This window comes from Macaca thibetana, chromosome 19 (assembly GCF_024542745.1).
Source record: "Macaca thibetana thibetana isolate TM-01 chromosome 19, ASM2454274v1, whole genome shotgun sequence".
NCBI classification, from domain to species: domain Eukaryota; kingdom Metazoa; phylum Chordata; class Mammalia; order Primates; family Cercopithecidae; genus Macaca; species Macaca thibetana.
In genome coordinates this window covers 9582158-9597992 of record NC_065596.1, presented here as the reverse complement: position 1 = coordinate 9597992, position 15835 = coordinate 9582158, and the positions used below count along the sequence as shown (strand labels likewise).

Sequence of the window (15835 nt, the reverse complement as noted above, 5' to 3'; positions counted from 1 at the left end):
ATGTACCTGGTCACCGTGCTTGGGAACCTGCTCATCATCCTGGTCACAATCTCAGACTGTCACCTCCACACCCCCATGTACTTCTTCCTCTCCAACCTGTCCTTCATAGACATCTGTTTTGTGTCCACCACTGTCCCGAAGATGCTGGTGAACATCCAGACACAGAGCAGAGTCATCACCTATGCAGGCTGCATCACCCAGATGTGCTTTTTCATATTCTTTGCGGGACTGGATATCTTTATGCTGACCGTGATGGCCTTTGACCGGTTTGTGGCCATCTGTCACCCCCTGCACTACACGGTCACCATGAACCCCAGGCTCTGTGGGCTGCTGGTTCTGGCGTCCTGGATCATGAGTGCCCTGAATTCCTCGTTACAAAGCTTAATGGTGTTGTGGTTATCCTTCTGCACAGGCTTGGAAATCCCCCACTTTTTCTGTGAACTTAATCAGGTGGTCCACCTTGCCTGTTCTGACACCTTTCTTAATGACATGGGGATGTATTTGGCATCTGCACTGCTGGGCGGTGGTCCCCTCTCTGGGATCCTTTATTCTTATTCTAAGATCGTTTCCTCCATACGTGGAATCTCATTAGCTCAGGGGAAGTACAAGGCATTTTCCACCTGTGCATCTCACCTCTCAGTTGTCTCCTTATTTTATGGTACGCTCCTAGGAGTGTACTTTAGTTCTGCTGCAACCCGTAACTCACACTCAAGTGCTGCAGCCTCGGTGATGTACACGGTTGTTACCCCCATGCTGAACCCCTTCATCTACAGTCTGAGAAATAAGGACATAAAGAGGGCTCTGGTGAGATTCCTCTGGAGGAAAACTCTAAAAGGATCAATTTTCCTTCAGCTAAAGAAGTGCCCATAATAGCAGGACTCAAAGCCTCAGAGCTTTGAAATCTGTTTGGAATATGGACGTTGAAATTGTTCCTTCTACGTACCTCCTGGATTATCCGTGACTTTGATTACACCTTCCTTATACAATGTTAGCGACTCACTCATCAAGCTTTTTGCTCTGTCTGCTATCTAGACAGTTCTGCTTTTTGTCTTTTTTTGTATTTTCACCTGTTGATACAAACTACAGGTCAGAAATAGATGGAATCTGGGGCCAGGTATGGTGGCTCATGCCTGGCATCCCAGTGCTTTGGGAGGCCGAGGGGGGGCAGATCACCTGAGGTCAGGAGTTCGATACCAGCCTGGGCAATATGGTGAAATCCCATCTCTACGAAAAATACAGAAATTAGCTAAACATGGTGGCAGGTGCCTGTAATCCCAGCGACTTGGGAGGTTGAGGTGGGAACCGGGGAGGCGGAGTTTGCAGTGAGCTGAAATCCCACCACTGTACTCCAGCCTGGGTGACAGAGTGAGGCTCTGTCTCAAAAATAAATAAACAAATTAATTAATTAATTAAAATAAAAATACATGAATCCCATTCATTTCATGGAGCAACATGGATTTCTTAAGAATAATTTCTTCTCAAATGACACATACTAAATAATTTTTCTTTTCTTTTGAAAAATGTTGTATGTTGTACTTCTTCAATGGGGGAAGAAGACTACACTTGGAAATGAAAGTCATTTGTGTAACTCTATAGTAGAAGGAAACACTTTTTCAATTTGATGTTCGTTATACCTTTGTACGTCACCACCTAAACTGTTCTTCCTGATAACATGGTGATAACACATCAGCTTGTTTGATCACTTGCCACTGGGTTTTATTCTCATCTTTAGAATCCTTTTTCTTATTCAGCTCGGTGTCCAAAGTGCATACACAGTCACTGGTAAAAAACTGATTTTCATCTACATGTCTCCAAATGGACAAATTTGAAAAAAAAAAAAAAATGGTTTGTCTTAGTATGGCATTAGAGTCAGAGATAAAAGTCAGTATGAGTAAATTTAAAATTATGTATTTAACCCACAGCCAACATAATACTGAATGGGGAAAAGTTGAAAGCATTCCCTCTGAGAATAGGAACAAGACAAGGATGCCCACTCTCACCATACCTCTTCAACAGAGTCCTGGAAGTCCCAGCCAGAGCAGTCAGAGAAGAGAAAGAAATAAAGGGCATCCAAATCAGTAAAGAGGAATTCAAACTGTCACTGTTTGCTGACAATATGATTGTTTGCCTTGAAAACCCTAAGGACTCCTCCAGAAGGCTGCTAGAACTGATAAAAGAATTCAGCAAAATTTCCAGATACAAGACTAATGTACACAAATCAGTAGTTCTTCTATACATCAACAGTGATTATGTGGAGGATCAAATCAAGAAACTGCAAAAAATAATAATAATAATAATAATAATAAAATACTTAGGAATACACCTAACAAAGGAGTCAAAAGACCTCTACAAGGATAACTACAAAACACTGCTGAAAGAAATCATAGATGACACAAACAAATGGGAACACATCCCATGCTCATGGATGGGTAGAATCAATATTGCGAAAATGACCATACTGCTAAAAGCAATCTACAAATTCAATGCAATCCCAACCAAAATACCATCATTCTTCACAGAGTTAGAAAAAAAAAAAATTCTAAAATTCATATGGAATCAAAAAAGAGTCCACATAGCCAAAGCAACACTAAGCAAAAAGAACAAATCTGGAGGCATCACACTACCTGATTTCAAACTATACTATAAGGCCATAGTCACCAAAACAACGTGGTACTGGTATAAAAATAGGCACATAGACCAATGGAACAGAATAGGGAACCCAGAAGTAAACCCAAATACTTACAGCCAATTGATCTTCAACAAAGCAAACAAAAACATAAAGTGGGGAAAGGACACCCTTTTTAATAAATGGTGCTGGGTTAATTGGCTAGCTACATGTAGGAGAATGAATATGGATCCTCATCCCTCACCTTATTCAAAAATCAACACAAGATAGATTAAGGACTTAAACCTAAGACCTGATACTGTAAAAATTCTAGAAGACAATGTTGGAAAAACCCTTCTAGACATTGGCTTAGGCAAGGATTTCATGACCAAGAACCCAAAAGCACATGCAATAAAAACAAAGATAAATAGCTGGGACCTAATTAAACTAAAGAGCTTTTTGCACAGCAAAAGGAACAATCAGCAGAGTCAACAGACAACCCACAGAGTGGGAGAAAATCTTCACAATCTATACATCTGACAAAGGACTAATATCCAGTATCTATAACAAACTCAAATCATAAGAAAAAAACAAACAATCCCATCAAAAAGTGAGCTAAGGACATGAGTAGACAATTCTTAAAAGAAAATACACAAATGACCAGCAAACATATGAAAAAAATGCTCAACATCACCAATGATCAGGGAAATGCAAATCAAAACCACAATGCGATACCATCTTACTCCTGCAAAAACAGTCATAATAAAAAAAAATCGAAAAACAGTAGATGTTGGTGTGGATGCAGTGATTAGGGAACACTTCTACACGGCTGGTGGGAATGTAAACTAGCACAGCCACTATGGAAAGCAGCGTGGAGGTTCCTGACGGAATACTATTCGGCCATAAAAAGGAATGAATTAACAGCATTTGCAGTGACCTAGATGAGACTGGAGACTATTATTCTAAGTGAAGTAAATCAGGAATGAAAAACCAAATATTGTATGTTCTCACAGATACGTAGGAGCTAAGGTATGAAGACAAAAAGGCATAAGAATGATACAATGGACTTTGGGGACTTGGGAGGAAGAGTGAGCGGGGGCGAGGGATAAAAGGCTACAAATAGGGTGCAGTGTATCTTGCTCGGGTGATGGGTGCACCAAAATCTCACAAATCACCACTAAAGAACTTACTCATGTAACAAGATACCAACTGTACCCCAATAACTTATGGAAAAATAAAATAAAACAACACATTTTTTAAAGTCCTAATGAAAAAAAATCTAAAAAGTAAATAAAAATATGCATTGTATTATCATGCAAAAAAACCTTTTTCATTATATATGTAATATCTGTATACACGTAGATATTACTTGTTGCATTATGGAAGACTGTTTGTGTATAAAGGATATCACTCACTGCAGTGAGGAATAATTGGGTAAGCCAGGTGTGATGGCTCATGCCTGTAATTCCAACACTTTGGGAGGCCAAGGTGGGCGGATCACCTGAGGTCAGGAGTTCGATACCAGCCTGGCCAACATTGTGAAACTTCATCTCTACCGGGTGTGGTTGTGCATACCTGTATTCTCAGCTACTTGGGAGGGTGAGGCATGAAAGTCACTCAAACCTGGGAGGCAGAGGTTGCAATGAGCCAAGATCACACCACTGCACTCCAGCCTGGGCAACAGAGTGAGACTCTTATCTCAAAAAAAAGAATAATTGGGTAGTTTTATGTTTTATTATTGAATTACCCTCCTGTTTCAGTGTAGGGACCAGCCCTACAGGGCCTGTGGGTTTTCTCCTCATGTGCAGAGATGAGAGATCGTAGAAATAAAGACACAAGACAAAGAGACAGAAGAAAAGACAGCTGGGCCCAGGGGACCACTACCACCAAGATGGCAGAGACCGGTAGTGGCCCCGAATGCCTGGCTGTACTGTTATTTATTGTATATGAGGCAAGGGGGTGTGTGAGTCATCTCCAACGACAGGTAAGGTCACGGGAGTCACCTGTCCACCAGAGCCCTTCGCTGTTTTGTAGCCGAGGTGGAGAGAGAGAGAGAGAGAGGGGACAGCTTACGTCATTATTTCTTCTATGCATTTCTCGGAGAGATCAAAGACTTTAATATTCTTACTAATTCTGCTACTGCTAGGTAGAAGGCAGAGCCAGGTGTACAGGGCGGAACATGAAAGTGGACCAGGAGCATGACCGCAGAAGCACAGCGTTACAAGGTTTAGGCCTCCGGATGGCTGCGGGCGGGCTTGACTGATGTCAGGCCTTCCACAAGAGGTGGTGGAGCAGAGTCTTCTCTAACTCCTCCAGGGAAAGGGAGACTCCCTTTCCCAGTGTGCTGAGTAATGGTTGCCTTCCCAGGCACTGGCGCTACCGCTAGACCAAAGTCTGCTAAGTAACGGGCGCCTTCCCAGGCGCTGGCGTTACCGCTAGACCAAGGAGCCCTCTAGTGGCCGTGTCCGGGCGTGACAGGGGGCTCACTCTTGTCTTGCGGTCGCTTCTCACCGTGTCCCTTCAGCTCCTATCTCTGTATGGCCTGATTTTTCCTAGATTATAATTATAGAACAGACATTATTATAATATTGGAATAAAGAATAATGCTACTTGGCCAGGCGCGGTGGCTCAAGCCTGTAATCCCAGCACTTTGGGAGGCCGAGACGGGCGGATCACGAGGTCAGGAGATCGAGACCATCCTGGCTAACACGGTGAAACCCCGTCTCTACTACAAAATACAAAAAAACTAGCCGGGCGAGGCGGCGGGCGCCTGTAGTCCCAGCTACTCGGGAGGCTGAGGCAGGAGAATGGCGTGAACCCGGGAGGCGGAGCTTGCAGTGAGCTGAGATCCGGCCACTGCACTCCAGCCTGGGCGACAGAGCGAGACTCCGCCTCAAAAAAAAAAAAAAAAAAAAAAAAGAATAATGCTACAAACTAATGATTGATAAAATTCATATATAATCATGTCTATATTCTATGTCTAATTATAACTATTCGTATTTTAAGTATTTTCTTTATTATACTGGAACAGCTTGTGACTTCAGTCTCTTGCCTCGGCACCTGGGTGGCTTGCTGCCCACATTTCAGTGCCACATTCAATAAAACAAATGAATGATTTCTTTTATTGCTTTAAATGAAATATCTCCCCTTTTCTAGACTTTATTACAATCAGTAAATGGGTGATGACTGAACCAAAACAATATCATCTATGATATATCTTCTTTATGCTCAGAAATCTAATCAATCTTCATGATCAGAGGATTCTTCACAGAAGAGCTTGAATCCCTGTCCATTCCTGTGATTTTGGGGTCACAGGTTTTTCTGCCCAAGGATGCATGACCTTCCAACCTCCCCTGTTTACCTAGAAAGGAACCTCAACATAGTCACTTTTAAAGACAATTTTCTCAAATAAATTTGAATAACACAGTAATCATGATTGCAGTCTTCAAATATCACAACAAAGGCTAAAAATACCAAGCAACAAGTCATTTTAATTTCCCTCAGTTCTTTTCACTTTGGTTATTGTATCAGTTAGCAGTTGCTGTATAACAAGTCATCCTAGAAGCAAATGGTTTAATATGGTGTTTTTATTAATAAATGTGATTGTATGGTGGGAAGTTTTTCTGAGCTCTTCTGGTCTCCTTATGAGTGTATAATCAGTTGTGGGTCCGCCGGGAAGGGCTTGCTAATATTGGCTTGGTTTTCTTACATTCTGGGGACTCAGTTTGCTTTTGGATGATGTAGCTTGGGTTTGTCCGGGACAACCACCTTTCCTTCCACATATCCTCTCCTCCTCCGGCAAGCAGGGTTCCAAGAAACAGCAGAAGAAATACACCAAGTCCCTCAAGCACACTGTCAATATCAGCCTATTCTATTGGCCAAGGAAACTGAAACTTCTAAACCTGGCTCAAGGCTTGAAGGATGACGCCTTCCACCTCATCTCTCAGTAGCTATATGATCTTAGAAAAGAAAGGGAGAATGAAAGTATATGTCTAATGAGTATAAGTATAATCAGTATAAGTATATGTTTAATGAGCAGCTACGGAGGATTGTCTTCTCCTCCTAAGACAACAGGAGAGTTAATAAATACATGAAAATATATCTGATATATAGAATATATCTGGTGGAGAAAGACACATAAGACTTTCTCCCTTCTGTTGACATTGTTTATGAGTTATATACTATAAACTGGCAACAAGGAAGATAAGAGTTCTGTGAAGTGTTGGAGAAGGTCTTAGAAGATTTGAAGAAATAATCTGATGCACCACAAAACATCAGCTTTATAGATATTCTTAAGAGTAGAAGATAGTAGGACAGCTTTGAAAGATTCTAAAAATTACTAATGTGACTATTTGAAGCCAGTGTAATAATAAGCATAAACTGGTAAACTCTCAAGCACTCTTTTCCCTGTGTGGGATCCTGGAGGAGGTCTTCCTTCCAGAGCACAACTTACTGTCTCCCAGAAGCAGAACAATGGTAGACTCACTTCCTGTCCCAAGAAACCTTTCTAGTGTCACAATGATCTTAGTAAATACAAGAAACTATTATACAGTCACAAACTGCTATCCATCAAACATCTGCTTTGTGGCAGGCACTTTCCAATGAGCTTTAAAATATTATTTATGTCTCAAGTAAACTGCCTAAGGTAGATGGAATTTCTAAAATTCCATTTCCCGTCTGGAGAGAAGTACTAAAAAGGCATGTGTAAACCTGTGCAAAAGCTGAGCTACCAAGTCCAGCATTTGACCTCCTGAAGCTACACATGAGGTGCATGATAGAATTCTTGTTGGAAAAGACCTCAAAATACGTATACCTGACTCTTACATGGCACCACAGCCTTGGTCCTTGATATGGTTTGGCTGTGTCCCCACCCAAATCTCACCTTGAATTGTAATAATCCCCATGTTTCATCAAGGGCGGGGCCAAGTGGAGATAACTGAATCATGGTGCGGTTTCCCCAATACTGTTTTCATGGTAGTGAATAAATCTCACGAGATCTGATGGTTTTATAAATGAGAGTTCCCCTGCACAAGCTCTCTTGCTTGCTGCCATGTAAGACGTGACTTTGCTTTTTATTCGCCTTCCGCCATGATTGTGAGGCCTTCCCAGCCATGTGGAACTATGAGTCCATTAAACCTCTTTCCTTTATAAATTACCCAGTCTCAGGTATGTCTTTATTAGCAGTGTGAGAATAAACTAACACATCATGTTGAAGTGTTCCTAACACCAAAACAAGAAAAGGACACAGGATACTCTGGGAAATGATGGATATGTTTATTACATTGATTATAGTTTGAATTCTTTGTAGATTCTGAGTATCAGCTTTACTGAAGTATAATTAATATACAAGCACTGCATGCGTTTGATATATACCGCTCAATGAGTTTGGACGCATATACCAGCACTTCCTCTTTTCTCGCTAATATCATACTCAAAGGCGAAAAGTTGAAAGCTTTTCCTCTAAGAAAGATCAGGAACAAGACAAGGATTCTCACTCTCACCACTCTTTTCAGCATAGTACTTGAAATCCTAGCCAGAACAATTAGGCAATAAAGAGAAATAAAAGATATCCAAACAGGAAAGGCATATGTAAAACTGCTACTCTTTGCTAATGACATGACTTTATATAAAGAAAAACTTGGGCCAGGTGCAGTGGCTCACACCTGTAATCCTAGCACTTTGGGAGGCCAAGGCGGGTGGATCACCTGAGGTCAGGAGTTTGAGACTAGCCTGGCCAACATGGTGAAACCTCATCTCTATCAAAAATGCAAAAATTAGCCCGACATGGTGGTGCATGCCTGTAGTCTACTACAGGCTACTCAAGAGGTCGAGGAAGGAGAATTGCCTGAACCTGGGAGGCGGATGTTGCAGTGAGCCAAGATCACGCCGCTGCATTCCAGTCTGGGTGACAGAGCAAGACTCCATCTAAAAAAAAGAAAAGAAAAGAAAAAACTGTTAGAATTGATAAACAAATTCAGAAAAGTTGTAGGATATAAAATCAACATATGAAAAATCAGTAGTGTTTCTATACACTAACAACCAACTATGTGAAAAAGAAATTAAGAAAACAATCTTATTATAAACAGCATGTTACTGGCATTTTAAAAGACACATCCACCAATGAAGCTGACAGAAAGCCCAGAAATAAGCCTAAATATTTACTGTGAATTGATTTTCAATCAAGTTGCCAAAACACTCAATGGAAATAAGACAGCCTCTTTAGTAAATGGCATTGGGAAAACCGGATATCCACATGGAGAAGAATGAAATTGGATCCTTAACCCATATCATATTAAAAAATCAACTCAAAATGAATAAAAGACTTAAATGTAAGAAGTGAAACTGTAAAGCTACTAGAAGAAAACATAGGAGGACATCTCCATGACATTGGTCTCAGCAATGATTTCTTGGATAAGACTCTAAAACCATAGGCAACAAAAGCAAAAATAGATACGTGAGATTGCATCAACCTAAAAAGCTTCTGCACAGAATGAAAACAATTAACAGAGTAAAGACACAACCCATGGGTTGGAAGAAAATATTTGCAAATCATGTATCTGATAAGGGACTAATAACCAAAATATATAAAGAACTCAAACAACTCAATAACAAGAAAACAAATAACCCAGCGAAAAAACAGGCGAAGAATCTGAACAGATATTTCTTAAAAGAAGAGAAAGAATGGCCAACAGGTATATTTTAAAATACTCAACATGTCTAACCATCAGGAAAATGCAAATTAAAACCACAATAGTCATATCTGTTAGAATGACTATTAATAAAAAGATAAATTATAACAAGTATTGGCAAGGATATAGAAAAAAGGGAACACCACTACATTGTTGGTGGGAAAGTATAAGTAGTACAGACGGTTTGGAAAATAGTAAGAAGGTTTCTAAAAAAGTAAAAATAAAAATTGAACTACCATATGATCCAGCAATTCCAGTTCTGAGTACATATTTAAAGAAATTAATAATTGGTATTGATACAGTAGCTAAAAAGAAATTATTTAGGCAGTTAGTGAGGCTAAGAGAGTCCTTGGTAAGGTTTCCCTTTCAACAAAAAGCAGCCCCCAAATCATTTCTTTTCTAACAAAGAGCAGTCTGTAAAATCGAGCTGCAGACTGGAAGCTTGTATCAGTGAATGCCGGCAGCTGTGCCAAGAGAAAAAGGGCTAGCTGGGGGCCAAGCATGTTCAACATGGGGGCTCCCTCTTCCTTTTCTTTGTCACAGAGGAACAGCAACTTGGCACTGGTCAGATAGACCCATCTACATAATAAAAGATTAGGGTGGGGTGGCCAGCTTCTCTCTGCGCGCTGTGCAAATGTCCTGGTCCGACCAATCTCTCATGCCCTATGTAAATCAGACACCACCTCCTCAAGCTCATCTAAAAAACTCCTGCACTGCACCACGGGCCAGAAGACCCACTCTGGAGCGCCTCTTTCTCTGCAGGAGTGAGAGCTTTTCTCTTTTCTCTTGCCTGTTAAACCTCTGCTCTTAAACTCACTTCTTGTGTGTCCATGTCCTTGATTTCCTTGGCATGAGACAATGAACCCTGGGTATTTACCCCAAACAACAACGTCGCTTCAGTGTGTCAAAAAGATATCTGCACTACCATGTTCATTGCAGCAGTATTCATGATACCCAAAGTATGGAAACAATCGAAGTGTCCAACAATAAACTTTGAGGGACCCCCGCAAATCATAGCACTGAGCTACTGAGTCCAACAATTGGTAGTGGCCTCGAAATATCTACATCTGACTGTAAAACTTGGCCACTGCCTTAATACTCAGAGAGTGGTCCGCAGAGCAACAACTGGCAGCAACCCCATCAACTGGGGGATAGTTACCAATGAAGCATCTGTGGACCCACCCCAGCCCTGACGAATTAGCCCCTGCGCTTAAACAAGCTCTCCAAGTGATTCTTACACAACGAAATTGTAGAACTGCTTGTCTTTAGTAAAGCTGCTCAACCTTTACTCAACCTACCTGTGCCGGGTAGTTGTTTGTGGTCCGGGCTGTCACATGCATTATAGGTTGTGGAGCAGCATCCCAGAACTCAATCCACTAGGCGCCAGTGGTACCCCCCCAGTTGTGACAGGCAACATTTCACCAGATATTTCCAAATGTCCCTTGGAGGCTAAACCAAGGTTTAGAAGCATTGGCCAAGTGCAAGAGAACTGGAAACATCTTGCTAGAGTCCCAGTCAAAGCTCATCCCTTACTCAGTCAATAACTTTGGGCAGATCTTTTAACCCTTTTGAGCACCATTTCTGCAAATGTAGGGCGAAATTCATAATAATCCTAACTATCATAGAATGAACTGTTACGTAAAAATTAAATGGCATCTTGATAAGGTAGTAATCCAAGGACAATTTGCATAAAAAGATATAAATATATATATATCTTATCATTAATAAATTTTTTTTGAGATGGAGTTTTGCTTTTGTTGCCCAGGCTGGAGTACAATGGCATGATCTTGGCTCACTGCAACCTCCACCTCCCAGGTTAAAGTGATTCTCATGCCTCAGCCTCCCGAATAGCTGGGATGACAGGCATGCGCCACCACACCTGTCTAATTTTTGTATTTTTAGTAGAGACAGGGTTTCAGCACGTTGGTCAGGCTGGTCTTGAACTGCTGACCTCAAGTGATCCACCCATCTCAACCTCCCAAAGTGCTGGGTTTACAGGCCTGAGTCACCGTGGGCCTGATAAATGTTTTATAAGTGAAGGACGAGAAGACAGCTCTTGACTTGTGTCACAAGCATGGATTTCTTCATGTCTTCATCAAAAGTGTTATGAAGCCAAGAAGTACAGTATCTATGATTTTATATCAAAGGAATATAGTTCTCTCCCTTGTTGAAGAAAACAATAACAATTTTCTGGAGGTATCAGGGGTGAGGGCTGTGCCCACCATGTCAATGCTTTGGAAATTCAAGAAACCTAGTCAGGAGAGGTTCTTCAGTCTTCGAGTTTCAGGGAAACTTACTCTCGGGGTTGGGACAAGGTGATGGGAGGTTAGACCCCTGGAAGACAGGAGAGTTCATGGAGAAGGAATAATAAAGACTAGATGCACCTGACTCTTTTAAAAAATTTTTTATTGGCCGGGCGCGGTGGCTCACGCCTGTAATCCCAGCACTTTGGGAGGCCGAGACGGGCGGATCACGAGGTCAGGAGATCGAGACCATCCTGGCTAACACGGTGAAACCCCGTCTCTACTAAAAAATACAAAAAAAAACTAGCCGGGCGAGGTGGCGGGCGCCTGTAGTCCCAGCTACTCGGGAGGCTGAGGCAGGAGAATGGCGTAAACCCGGGAGGCGGAGCTTGCAGTGAGCTGAGATCCGGCCACAGCACTCCAGCCTGGGTGACAGAGCGAGACTCCGTCTCAAAAAAAAAAAAAAAAAAATTTATTTTATTTTACTTTAAGTTCTGGGATACGTATGCTGAATGTGCAGGTTGGTTACACAGGTATACATGTGCCACGGTGGTTTACTACACCCATCAACCCGTCATCTAGGTTTTAAGCCCCGCATGCATTAGGTGTTTGTCCTGATGCTCTCCCTCCCCTCGGCCCCCACCCCTGACAGGCCCCAGTGTGTGATGTTCCCCTGCCTGTGTCTGTGTGTTTTCATGATGCGCCTAACTTTTAACTTGGACTCTTAATGACGAAGAATCTGCAAGAAAAAAATCCTTTCTGAGCAAAGCAATGTCGCAAAGGAAAATGATGTGCTCAGGGTCTAAATAATAAGCTATGTGCCTAATGAGCAGACACAGGGAGCTATAAATATCACTGCTGTTCCTCAGCATGTACAACTTGGGCTGGAAGGGACACACGTGGTTATTTCTTCTGGAGTTCTAGGTCTACCTCAGGGACCAGTGGTTGACTCCCTCCTGCTGTCTTGTCTGGCGACAGAGTCTCACTCTCCACCATCAGCCATTCAGAGAGAAATTCGAATTTCCACACAGAGGCTTTCCTCTGAGCGATCCTGGACAGGTGAGTCCGAGAGCCCAGTAGCTACTTCAGAAAAGCTTCAGAGAGAATAAAGGCAGAGAACATTTACCTGAGGTCACTTGAGAGTCAATACAGCCTAGTCCAGAGCCCAGAGATTGCAGTGGGATTTTTTTTTTTTTTTTTTGCTTGTCTGCTTAATTAATTCAGATTTTTGTTTATGATGCTAACAAGAGGCATGAACACTGACCTCAAGCAATGTACTGCTCACTGTTGATATTTAAGTGATGGAAGCATAATGAGAAGAGGGAACTGTAGGCATAGAGTGGTTCCAGTAGAAGCAGAACAAATGTCCACGAATCTCTGCAATTTTTGGAAGCAGACAAATAGGGTATATTGGCTGTGGATACGCACTGATGTGAGCGCACTCTTTTTTTTTTTTTTTTTTTTGAGACGGAGTCTGACTCTGTCGCCCAGGCTGGACTGGAGTGCAGTGGCCTGATCTCGGCTCACTGTAACCTCCGCTTCCCGAGTTCAAGCGATTCTTCTGCCTCAGACTCCTGAGTAGCTGAGACTATAGGCGCCCACCACCACGTCTGACTAATTTTTCGTATTTTCAGTAGAGACGGCATATCACCATGTTGACCCGAATAGTCTTGATCTCCTGACCTCGTGATCCGCCTGCCACGGCCTCCCAAAGTGCTGGAATTACAGGCATGAGCCACCGCGCCCGGCCTCTTTTTTGTTTTTAAGGTGGAGTATATTTGAGCATGTTTCCAGACTGGTGAGAAAGAGCCAGACCAGTGGATTGTTTGCTAATGCTACATTACAACAGTAGTTCGTGAGGCATATGTTTTGCAGTAATCTCCCTTCATGCTAGGTAGTCAGATGGAAAAAACATACATTGGATAGGTGGAAAAGGGTACACTAATGAGCCTTATTTGCAATTATTTCTTCACTGCTGAGTCTGAATATATTTGTGGGTTTGGTAGACATTTATTGCAAATTGTCTGTGTGAGTGTTTTCCTTTCATGGAGTGGGTTTGTTTGCAGTGTCTTTATTTCTGTTTTTGATGGCATTATTTCAAACATAAAAATTGGAGTTTTAGGCCAGGCAGGGTGGCTATTGCCCATAATCCCAGCACTTTGGGAGTCTGAGGTGGGCAGATCGCTTGAGCTCAGGAGTTCGAGACCAGGCTAGGCAACACGGCGAAACCCCATTTCTACAAAAATAAACACAAAAATTAGCCAGGCATGGTGGCATGCACGTGTAGTCCCAACTACTCGGGAGGCTAAGGTGGGAGGATGGCTTCAGTCCAGGAGGCAGAGGTTGCAGTGAGCTGAGATCGTGCCACTGCACTCCAGCCTGGGTGACAGAGCCAGACCTTGTCTCACAAAACAATAAAAGGAATCGGAGTTAAGGTGCGATATATTTGAGTATATACCACCACCTTTGCTGTTTAACATTTAGTTATTTTATGTACATATAGATGTACTGCATATTTTATGTATGTGTAGATGCATCTATCCATGTATAGATATATGAAAGTTTGTAAGTTTTGTGTGGTCAAATCTATCTGTCAGTCATACCGTGTTCCCCTCATTGCTTTTACAAACATACAAAGTTCTTCTGCATCATTTGAGTAAATAAATGGCCTTTAATACATTTCCAATTTATTTTCACATCTCTTTTATTTGTAATTGTGCCTCTTATCCTTTTGTCATTCAATCTATTTTTACAAGTCACACTGTCCTTGACTATCATTTGAAAGGCATTCTTTTTCTTCATTTGACTAAACATCACCTTTATCTTTTATAAACATATTTGATCCGTATTTCCTTATGTAAGATAAAACTATAAATTTAGATACCTCTCACTCAGTTGTACCGTATATTCTCTTAGGACTAGATCTGTGTTTTGTTTTGTTTTGGTTTGGTTTGGTTTGGTTTGGTTTGACAGAGTCTTGCTCTGTCGCCCATGCTGGAGTACAGTGGCACAATCCCGGCTCGCTGCAATCTCTGCCTCCTAGGTTCAAGCGATTCTCCTGTCTCAGCCTCCCAAGTAGCTGGGATTACAGGCATGCACCATCACGCCTGGCTAATTTTTGTATTTTTTTGTTTTTGGTATAGACAGGGTTTCGCCATGTTGGCCAAGCTGGTCTTGAACTCCTGACCTCAAGTGATCCTTCTGCCTTGGTCTCCCAAAGTGCTGGGATTACAGATGTAAGCCACCACATGGCAGCCTTGTCCTGATATTTTGTATTTGCATTTAATACACTGGCTCCAAAGGTGTCCTATGAATTGCATCTCCTGTTTATTTTCTTTTTTTTTTTTTTTTTGAGACAGAGTCTGGCTCTGTCGCCCAGGCTGGAGTGCAGTGGTCGGATGTCAGCTCACTGCAAGCTCCGCCTCCTGGGTTTACGCCATTCTCCTGCCTCAGCCTCCCAAGTAGCTGGGACTACAGGTCGCCCGGCCACCTCGCCCGGCTAGTTTTTTGTATTTTTCAGTAGAGACAGGGTTTCACCGTGTTAGCCAGGATGGTCTGGATCTCCTGACCTCGTGATCCTCCCGTCTCGGCCTCCCAAAGTGCTGGGATTACAGGCTTGAGCCACCGCGCCCGGCCTAGATCCCTTTATTCTTAAAAGGAATATTTCTACCTCAGTTGTATGTTATATTTTCTTATGCCTAGGTCTTTGCAACTTTAATTATTTATCCACATTGAAATCATTAAATTGCTGCTATTTTATGTCTCGTTTCAGTTCATTACTGATGCTTCTTTTGATTTTGTTTAATATATTGTTATTTTGAAACCACTATATTTAAACTGACTTTATTCTCTTGCCATTCTTTTCATCTCATTACTTCTTATTTTCTTAAAATGTGTTTCTATACAATGCACATGTATTCACATACCTTTGTGAAAACACAAGAGTGAACAAAGCAAGTTAAGCCCCCGCTCACTTATACTTGGCATAAGAATGGCGAAGACAGAATATGATGAAATAAATGTGTGTATGACACAGTGTCCTTGGGGATTAATTGCATGAAGAAGGCATTTCAGTGTAAAAGGACTTGTCACAGCATGCACAGAATTTTACAGAGTAATATCGGCGAAGCCTTTGCATGTTGCAAAAAGACCAGAACCAGAAATAGAGTGTGCCCGTGGGATTATAAATAAAGAGATCAAAATCCAAAACCCCCCCAAAATAGCAAAGAATAGATTGCCGGCCGGCACGGTGGCTCACGCCTGTAATCCCAGCACTTTGGGAGGCCGAGGCAGGTGGA

General features: G+C 42.0%; 1 protein-coding gene across 1 annotated transcript; it reads left to right on the top strand.

Annotated features, from left to right (window-relative positions):
• On the top strand, positions 1–5044 carry LOC126943353 (olfactory receptor 7A10-like). The gene is made up of 3 exons (XM_050771969.1): positions 1–355; positions 641–804; positions 4973–5044. Exons 1-3 carry the CDS (start codon positions 1–3, stop codon positions 5042–5044), a joined length of 591 nt encoding a protein of 196 aa, XP_050627926.1.
• The last annotated feature ends 10791 nt before the right edge of the window (positions 5045–15835 follow it).